The following is a 10,305-nucleotide window of genomic DNA, read 5'->3' as shown; positions in this document are numbered from 1 at the left end:
CACGTCCCTACCATACAGGGGTGTTGTGAGGAAAAAACATTAAAGATTATTAGGTGCTCAGATACTACAATAATGGGGGTCATGTAAGAACCTGAATTAGACATAATTTATAAAGTAATTAGATTTGTAGTTGCAAATTTCCTTTAACCAACTGATCCCTAATTTGGTTTCAGTGGCAATGTTATGCTTGTGCAACTGAAGGAATAATTAAACACAATTTTTACTTACCTACTTTCCACCGGTCAGAATCTTTTATCAGATTTTGAAATGTAACTTAACATCTCTCTTCTTTTCTTTTTGTTTGTTTTGCTTTGCTTTGCTTTGTAAAGGACCTGTTGCAAAAAAAAGTCCTCAAGGCACATTATAATTTTCCAGAAAAGAGTTTAAAATAAAATTAATTCAAGCACCTCAGTACAAAATGATTTAATGACTTGTCTTTATGAACTAATATGTAATCCGAGTTCTGAATACATAGAAAGCATGGAAGTAATATATAAAGTTTCATATTTGCACCTGGTTCCCAGGTAAAATCTTTTAAGTGTTTAACCAGGAATTAAGTTGTCAAGAGTTATTTTCACCTCATATGATCTTTGTGGAAATGAAAGTAGGTTCATTTCCGTCTCAGTGATTTAAAAATAACGGATTTCTCCACAATCACTTGTTTCAAACAAAGATGCACAAATATGGGTAAACCATTAAACAAGACCCATTCACTGTAAAGTCAAAAATATTTGGTCATTCAAATACATCAACAATAACATGCATACCCTGAGCCATGTCTACAAATATTATGAATTTGGATTTTGGTCACTCCTATTATAACAAAAACTATAGTATCTATGCTGGATGTTATGTCAATTTTAAAAAGCTAATCCATGTTTTGACGTATTACTTTTTTCATACCAATTGCAATAATTTAGGCCAGTATTTATGATAGGATACAGTGAAAGCGGAACAAACACTGGACCAGTCAGAAATGAAAGCTAAATTACTGAAAGCTAAATTTCCATTACTGAAAGCTAAAATACCAAGTAAAGTTCATATTTAATTTGAAGACTACCAACAAATTTCCACAAGCCTTATTTTAATACTTTGTTTGCACTGAAAATTGGCTTCCCAAGCTCTGGGATCACTAAGAGGCCACATCATAAATCAAGGCTATGCAGGAAAAACTAGGCATGCCCAAAATAGGCATTTCTAGATTATGAGTATAGGTGGGTACTCAGAGCTGCCTTTCCTGTCACCTTTCCTCTAAAATGCCCTTCCCATGCTTTCCCAACCATGAAGTATAAGTTTTTCATACTCTTGAGCCACCTAAAAATTGATTTTTCATAACACCAGGTCAGTTAGAATGAACGTCCCACAATTCAAAAAACACACCTGACATGAACTTTCTGGGTCTGGAGCCACTAAACACAGTTCTTTTCTTTTGTTCAGGGATATGACCTGATGACACTTAAATCAGACTTTGTACACACCAAAGCCATCCAGAATAGATTTTTCATGTTCCATCATGAGCTAGAACAAAGTTTTGCTGGCCCAAAACCCAACCAAATTATGCTTTCTATGACAAAGAACAATCCAGAATTCATATTTAACATCCGCAAAATACCAAGCACAAGGTTGTAGTGACTTGGACATACCTATAACAATTTGTCCATGCACCTGCACTGCCTAAAATTACTTTGCATGACATGGAAACAAATGAAATGGACTCTCTTCAACGCAAAAAAAGGAGACAGGAGATTTTTCTTCAAACCGAAACAAAGAACTGTGCTTTCCATCAATGGGTTTTATGTTAGAACCATTCTGAGAAGGCTTTGCTAAACACTGAGAAGCCTAGACATTGTGCTCCTTAACAAAGAAACACAACAGTTGGGTTTATACCAGTTTGGGGACCCAGACTGAGGTTTCCATGAGTCAATGTGATTTCAAGAAACAGCATGACTGTAAGGAAGGAAAAAATATAAGTCTCTGAATATAAGTCATGCATTAAATCAGCTGTTCCCTTAGCAAAGCACACTCCTTAAAAACCTGCTTTCTTGCCTTGTCACCAAGTGGAACGATAAAATGATATATTTATTCCTGAACATGACGAGCAATTTAGAAAATTAACGGAAATCCATTTGAAATCCCACTTTGCATTGGTGTAACTCAATGACTTCTACTGGAATTGCTCTAGATTTTACACCAATCAGGCCCAAAATCTCAAAATATTTCATTTTGTGTTATTTGCAGCTGGAGCATATGTCTGTTGTGGCATGGTCTGAACTACAGTACTCGGGCCAAATATATCCCTGGTGCAACTCCATCAGTACACTTATACCAGGGATGCATTTCTCGTCCATAATTTAAGAATCAGAGAATGCCCAAATGATGACAATATTTTATTCTGGTAGTTGTCAGCATCAAATAACATTAAGAAAGCTTTGATAGCAGCAGCGGTGGTAATAAATGGGAACTATAGGTGCTTAAACAGGGATTTCTCTTGCACAAAGTTGCAACCTAAGTTGTATTTTATTGAGACTTTCCATTTTATTGAAAGGATTTATGACCTACAGATTTTAGCCTTTTCATGGACTGAAGGTGTGTTTGGGGTGAGGCCTTTTCAGACTGTCATAACTGATTGGACTGATGAGCAGTGGGCCGATCAAATCCAAAGGTCCGTGTAAAGATATTAGTTTCCTTTCTGGAAACGCAGGGTCATTTTGTATGTTTCAGAATGGTCTGCCAAACTAGTAGCAATACCTAATTTTGAGCTACAGTTATTCTCATTTATATTGGCAACCCCTGACTTAACAATTACATGTACACAGGCTCATATACATCTTCAAGAGGCACAGCAGTTTCATCTGACATCATAATGTTCTTCTATTTACTACTGCAAGTCCCCAAGAGTAATGCAACATATGCCTTTCCCTCTGAAACAAAGAGCTTTATTCCTTATTTCTACAACACTCTCAGTCTGAAGATTCAAAATTCCATGGTCTCTCATCCAGCCTAAATTTCCCACTTTCCCTATCAGCCAAATTATCATGCACACCTGCACTCCTTATTTTCCACTCATTTGTCTTTAGCTTGTACTTCCCTTATTTTCACTACCTTTTTACTGACTCAAATAAGATCACCTGGGACCTAGCTTATATAGTACTGCTATAAATTCAGTATACACAAGAATCCATATGTTCTTAAGCTGTTACTGACACCTGTTAACAAAGCACTTTATTTTGGTTGATTTTTGTGGTATATATAGTAACGCTCATCTTATTACTAACACTTCCTCTTTATAGGCTTTTTTAAAAATTTGTTTCCCTAGAATAGCAAGAATGAAATACAGTATCTTACATATAGTGAATTTCTACAAATAGAAACTATTTGGGTATTACACTTTAAAACTTAGCTGAATTTAATGTCAGCACACTAAATAGGACCTTTGCTTAATGCCTCTTCAAAAAGTTGGTGAAATCTGTTCAGGATTTTATGCGAGGAATCTAATGCTTATCTGTGGCCTTTCAATCAAGGCTGAGCACAATGCCGTGTTTTCTGCTGTACCATCAATAATATTAATGTATTTTTAATAAGCTTAGTGATGTTTGTATTGGAGGATAAGTAGAGGATCTTCTTGGCTGACATGACCCACACAATAACCATGAGGGCAAAAACTGACCAACCGGGAAAATCCTCAACCTAAGGCTCCATTCTGTGCCACATGATGTTGCTGAAAATTAACCACGCCAGGTTGATACCTGTGTGCAATTTACACTAATTGAGGTTAGTTCTGGGTACTAAAAAAATGACACTTTTCAGCACCAGAACTTTGTCATTTGTCATTCCCAGAATTCCTCTTTTGGGCTTTGGATTGCCATTGCAAAAATCACACCAACTTACTAGTGTTGTTTAACTCCCTCTATTTCTAACAATGCCTGTTTCCAGGTCCCAAAGTGCTCGTGTCAATATTGTTCAAGGATAGTAATTTGGACCTTTCTGGATTCCGCAATGAAACTGTTCCACTTTAGTAATGCCCTTCCCAGATAATTCTGTCTCCAAAAATACCTATTTTGAATGCATACTTTGTTAGATGATACCTTCCCTATTTCATTCCACGTTCTGAAATATGCAGTGGGCCTGACAGTACAGTCCTTGCACACCCACATCTCCAACTGAGGTTAATAGGAGCTTGGGGTGCACAAGGAAGGTAGAACTGGCTTAAACATAAGCGAGAATGGATCAACAAATGCTTTTTTGAGGACAGCGTGGGTCCTGAAGTGTTTATTCTAAATCCCAGAATGCCTACTATGGATCTTAAAGGTTATTTCAAATGCACATGGGTGAAAGCTGTAATTAAGGAAAAAAACACAGCTCCAATAATAGCACATTTAGCAATCCTTAGTCCTCATCACTGTATCAGTTGAACATCTTATTACTGCTACAGTCCCTTCGATTACTCAGAATTACATCAATACTGACAAAGTGCATGTATTTATCATGGATTCTGAATGCTGAAGTAACCAGTAAAGAAAATATAAAATACATTGTAATTTCTTGAGGGCATCAATTGAGCAGACTGTTTAAAAAACAAAAAAAAGATTATAAAATTTTACTTCACAGTCCTTTTCCAGATCACAGATAGTAATAATTAAAAGACTATGGACTTAATGTAACATTAGCTGGTTAGCCATCAGCATCACACGCACACACACACAAAACAATAAAATGAGATGCAGAATTCACTCTTCCAATGATTGTCATTGAACTACTACATTAGTAAACATTCACAGTATGAAGTCTCTTTCAATATATCTCCAGCATAAAAAGTAGTGCAAAAAAGCATTCCAGTCACTTTGACACTGCATTCAGACCATGTTAAATGATTATCTTACTTCATTTCTTCCATGTATTAGACAACAAATGCTGCAATGCCTCCAAAGAGAGTTATAAAAATAAACAATTTCTGGAGGTTCAGCAGCCTTTTCAAAGTTAATTTCCAATTAAAAACAAACATTAGCTATTTCAAGATAACATTTAGACCTATGTTCTGTAGAATAATTTTGGTTTTTACAATAATTTTTACTGTTTTGAAGATGACAACTATGAAATCCAAAGATTTATGGTAACAGCTATTAAAGCATTGATAAATGGATAATGACTGCTGAACTTCATTGTTTCTTACATAGTAAATACCTCTGAATGCCAACTTTTACCACTGAGATCTTAGTGATGTCAACAGTTCACACACCCAATTTAAAACTGTCTTGGTTTTAATGATTTCTTCCCCTCATGTGCAAAATGCCTGCATTCTAATAAAAATATAAAGTTTGAAATTACATAAGCTCAAACCACCTCTTCCACAAGGTATATAATTTACTTGATATGTAATACAAGTTTAGCAACACTATTCTGTATTTGTATTTAACCAATAAAGGGCATACTATTGTATGCTTGAGACTTTTGTTTGCATATTTCATTTTTATCACTGCACTCTTTAATGCATAAATATATTTGGAAACTTTCAATATTACACATCAGTTTCCACAGATTTTGAATTTACACAGTTTTTCTTCTCTGTCTCACTGTCATTCCCTGTGTCCTGACATTTTTTTTCCTTTACACAAAGAGACTCTTTAACTCCTTCTTCCATCTCCAAATACTCTGATTTACCCTCTGTGGAAGAAGATGATGAGCTTCTAAATTTCTTCAGTAAATTTGTTGGGAGGTATGGACAACTGACTGCATTTTGCGTCAGTTGTGTTTGTTCTTCATTCTCAGTCTCTCTGTGATAGAAATAGTTAAAATTGGAGACAATCACTGGCACTGGTAAAGCAATGGTTAACACACCTGCGATGGCACACAGGGACCCGACTATCTTCCCACCCACAGTTATGGGTTTCATGTCACCATAACCAACTGTGGTCATGGTCACTACAGCCCACCAAAAGGCATCTGGGATGCTTTGAAAATGAGTGGAAGGTTCATCAGCTTCTGCAAAGTAAACAGCACTGGAAAACAAAATGACTCCAATAAAAAGAAAGAAGATGAGGAGCCCCAGCTCCCTCATGCTGGCTCTGAGCGTATGACCTAGGATCTGCAAACCCTTAGAGTGTCTGGAGAGCTTGAAGATGCGAAACACCCTGACCAGACGGATGATCCTCAGGATTGCAAAAGACATGGCCTGTTGACCATTACTGCCCTGCTGCTGGGCCAGCTCAGTGCCCAGGGTAATGAAGTAAGGCAAGATGGAGACAATGTCTATGATGTTCATGATGTTCTTGATGAAGACCGCTTTGCTGGGGCAGGCAAACCATCTCACTGTAAACTCAAAGGAGAACCAGATGATGCAGACTGTCTCAACAATGAAAAATGGGTCATTGAAGATAGTGTTCCCTCCACCATCCAGGTGCAGAGTCTCATTGAAAAGCCCCCTCCCCAAGCCCAGGGACAATATGAGCTCCTTGTTGTCTCTGAATTCTGGCAAAGTCTCCAGACAGAAAATGACGATGGAGATCAAGATGACCAAGACAGAGACAATGGCAATGCCCCTGGCTGCACTGGAACTCTCTGGGTACTCAAACAGCAGCCAGATCTGCTTCTTGAACTCATTGTTGGGCAAAGCCCTATCCTCTTCCTCTTTGACGAACCCTTCATCCTCCCTGAACTTGAGCATGGCCTCCTCCCCAAGCTGATAGAATTTCACTTCCTCAGTGAAGATATCAAAGGGCACGTTGACTGGCCTCTTCAGACGGCCCCCAGATTGGTAGTAGTACAGGATGGCATCAAAGCTGGGCCGGTTCCTATCAAAGAAGTACTCATTCCTGAGTGGGTCAAAGTACCTGCCCCGCTTTGCCGGATCACCCAGCAGTGTGTCAGGGAACTGAGCCAAGGTCTTCAGCTGAGTCTCGAACCGCAGTCCTGACACGTTGATCACTACCCGTTCGCAGCACTCATACTCGCTGTAGCGTATAGTGCTGTAGCCCCCAGGGCCACCACCGCCACAATCATCAGGTGGCTGGTCCAAATACGAAAACTCATCCACCTCATCCTCATCACTGTAGAAGAACTTTCCTTCCTCCTCATCCTCTTCATCCTCCCCCTCATCCTCCTCTTCCTCCTCACTCAAGTCCTTCAGTATCTTCTCTTCAGAGCCACTGAGAGGCAGCAGCTCAGAACAGGGGAAGGAGGCCCCACAATCCCTGCTACCCAGATAGTGGCTCCTCTTTCTCCCTCGCTTTCTCCTTCTGCTGTTCTGACGCTGGAGCAAACTGCTGTGTGATGCATTGCCATTGTGAGAAGAGGAAGCCCCCCCACTCTGTACCTGGTGGTAGTGGTGATAGGGTCCGCCTCCTAACGAGGCCCCACCTTCTACTGCTGCTGTTGCTGCTGCCACAGCTGCAGCTGCCGCTGCCCTCGAGTGTGCCAGTCGTTCTCTCTCCCGAGCCCGAGCCTGGACGGCATATCCATAGGGCATGTGGCTGTTGCAGCCAGAGCTATCTGCACTCACCATTGCAACCTCCATTTTGTAATTGTTTATTTGTTTAATACAAAATAGTCTGGAATATCTATAGTCACACCTTGACTTCTATGAGGACAAGTTCAAAGCCATTTGCATTTGGAGGACAGTTTCTTGGAAGCACAGCACATCATGTTATTAATAAAACTGAATTTGTGTTTTGCAAAATTGTAACCACCACAAAATCTGCATTTTCTTATCATCCAGGATGTCTGACACAAATAACTGTTTTGCTATCAAAAAAATAACAGATGCAGCCTTCAGATTTGATCTCAGAAAGAGTCTAGGCCTTGTCCTTTCATCCACCAAGCCTCTTTATTCTTATTACACTCCAGTGGCCTATCCAGAATCCACACATCTGTTCAAAGTCATGATTTTGTTGTAGACTCCAAGGACTGCACCCAGCAACGAGCAAATGTTTATGCAAAGCAAGGAGGTAACTGTCCTGTTGTTTTCTTGACCCCAAAAAGTTTCAGATCTTTAGTTTATCATTGTAACCAAATGCCAATAGTCTCTTTTCTCATTTGCTCCAAGCAATGCTTTGGCCTAGCAATATGATTACTGCTTAATAATAATATTTAGGGAGTTGAAGTAACTTCCAGCCATCATTTTATTTACACAGTGAGGAGGTCTTTGCAAGCCTTCTTTCTTCAGCCTGTCAACAGTGTCTCAAACCTTGGAGCAGCACCCAGGGCAGTAGCTGCAGTGGCAAGAGGAGGAGGAGGAGGAGAAGGCTGCAACACTGGCTCTGAGGTCTCCATAGGGGACAAGGGAGTGGATCACCCTTTGGTTATGCTCATGCAGAAGTACTTAACCTGAGGCACATGCACACACACATACACACAAAAATAACAAAGAAAACAAAAAGGTTTAGAAAAGATTGGTTCATTTTTCTAAGAGGCCACAGTGTAGGTCAAGTGCAAATTGTGTCATTTATTAAGGTGTTCAGCCATCCACTACCCACACTATTCACATTTATACATCACACACACACACACTCCATACACCCATAGATTTTATATGACTGTGTGTATGGATATGGGTGTGTGCATATATACATATAAATGCACTTAAGTATATAATTGTTTTCTCTTTCAAACTCTAGATCCATAAATCCATAAAAATGGATCCATAAAAATACTACTGTATATGGCATTCAAATTTTGCAAGACTTCTATATATTAATATATATGTATACAATCTTACATACATATATATCAAATGTTGCACAAAGAGACTATATACAGAATAGCTTTTGCTATATATTTGGAACTTAATTAGAAGCAGGAATGATACAGTGTATTCTAAATCTAACTTATGTTTTAGTCATACTGCACGTTTTACTAAATTGTCACTTAGTAACAGGTACATATCTGGGCATATTAAGTGAGGAACATCCATACTTGTATGACCAAAAAAATACAAACTGTAGCTTCTGTGGAGCAACACACACACACACACCCCACCCCACTACACCCCTAAGAAACAGCACCCTCATTTATAGCTACCTGTTTATTAATATGCCATTATACTTACTGTTCCTAGGCAGAGAAATAGCAACGCTGTTCTCGTTCGTCCAAGGATCTGGAGAAAGAGCTCCCGAGGAGAGGACTGTACTAAGCAATCTAGGTTTGCAGGTGTAGGGACCGTCAAAACTACAGGTTGATGACTTCTCTTTCTCACTTCCCTTTATATGGAACCAGACCTCCTGGAGGGAGCCAGACGGCTAGCCCGGCTCTGGAGAATTCTGGTCAGCGACGATCACTTCTTAGCCCAGATCTTAGCAAAACAACAACAATCAAGAATCTTGCTCCAGAAAAAAAGAGAGGATTCGCGTGTGTGTGCGCGCGCTCGCGGGAGGGCACGTATGTGTGTGTGTGTGTGTGATCACTAGTCTTCCCAACCCCGGCGCTTACTGTAGGATTTGTGAATCAACGTGACATAATCCCTGTACCAAGCCCGGCTCTGGCTATTGATAAAAAAAGATGCGTCCTGCTTGTGGCAATTTCCCTCTCACGCCCGTGCACACTGCAGCTGCTCGCCCCGCAGTCCAGCTACCAGTCACGCTCTCAGCCTCCACTTGTTGTTGCTGATGTTATTTCTAGGGCGATGGGGGGTGGGAGTGATGCAATTACAACAAATACAATCAAAATCAACAGCGAGATTTTCACTCCCGGGTGCTCAAGCCCCCGCGCAGCAATCAAGGGAACTCTGTGATCAGTTAGCTGCCGGAGCAAGAACTGTTGCTCTCTCCCGCTCTCTAGCCCCCTTTGTCAGTCTTCTGCCCAATTCTCAACTGTGTTTACGTACCACTGAAGGACGAACGCCTGGTCTGATTTATTCCCTGGGCTTTCCAGCCCTCTATCGGCCCCTAGCGGCCGCAGGCCCCCTTGCGCTCATTAAGGTATTTGCAAACCCCCTTTGGCATTGTCTCTTTTTGTATTCATATATTAATTATTGAAAGAAATATTCCAGAGCTGAATAATACATACGTTGGCTAATAAAACTGAGCTCTCAGGTCAATGCTCAAGGCTGTCTTTTTATTATTATTTTTTTAAGAAAGAAAATCCAGGCTGCTCAGAAGGCACTGGGAATTTCAAAATGAATCAGAGAATAAGTGTCACACACAATATCAGGTAAAAGCTGGATCTACCTGTCTCCTGCTGAATTTTGGCCCTGATCTCCCAATCTGCAGCATCATAATAGAGAACCAGTCTTACTGCTCCTACTGGAGCAAAAAAGAAATCCAATCCACAATGCACCCTGGAGTAGGGACGCTGCAAAACCCTGGATGTGGCACG

The 10,305-nt window shown here is 40.0% G+C and overlaps 1 protein-coding gene across 1 annotated transcript; it reads right to left on the bottom strand.

The window, feature by feature from the left end:
* Positions 1 to 408: 408 nt before the first annotated feature.
* Positions 409 to 9,838, bottom strand: KCNA4 (potassium voltage-gated channel subfamily A member 4). Its single transcript, XM_007072802.4, has 2 exons — positions 9,041 to 9,838; positions 409 to 8,319 (listed from the first exon to the last, which is right to left on the bottom strand). Exon 2 carries the CDS (start codon positions 7,508 to 7,510, stop codon positions 5,516 to 5,518), a length of 1,995 nt encoding a protein of 664 aa, XP_007072864.2. The 5' UTR covers positions 7,511 to 8,319; positions 9,041 to 9,838; the 3' UTR covers positions 409 to 5,515.
* Positions 9,839 to 10,305: the final 467 nt, after the last annotated feature.

The sequence above is a fragment of the Chelonia mydas genome, chromosome 6 (assembly GCF_015237465.2).
Source record: "Chelonia mydas isolate rCheMyd1 chromosome 6, rCheMyd1.pri.v2, whole genome shotgun sequence".
Lineage (NCBI taxonomy): Eukaryota > Metazoa > Chordata > Testudines > Cheloniidae > Chelonia > Chelonia mydas.
The sequence above is the reverse complement of the archived record's forward strand: the minus strand, read 5'-3'. Positions and strand labels throughout refer to the sequence as shown.

Excerpts from the sequence above, each read along its gene's own strand:
- KCNA4 (XM_007072802.4), bottom strand. The coding sequence starts at position 7,510 with ATGGAGGTTGCAATGGTGAGTGCAGATAGCTCTGGCTGCAACAGCCAC.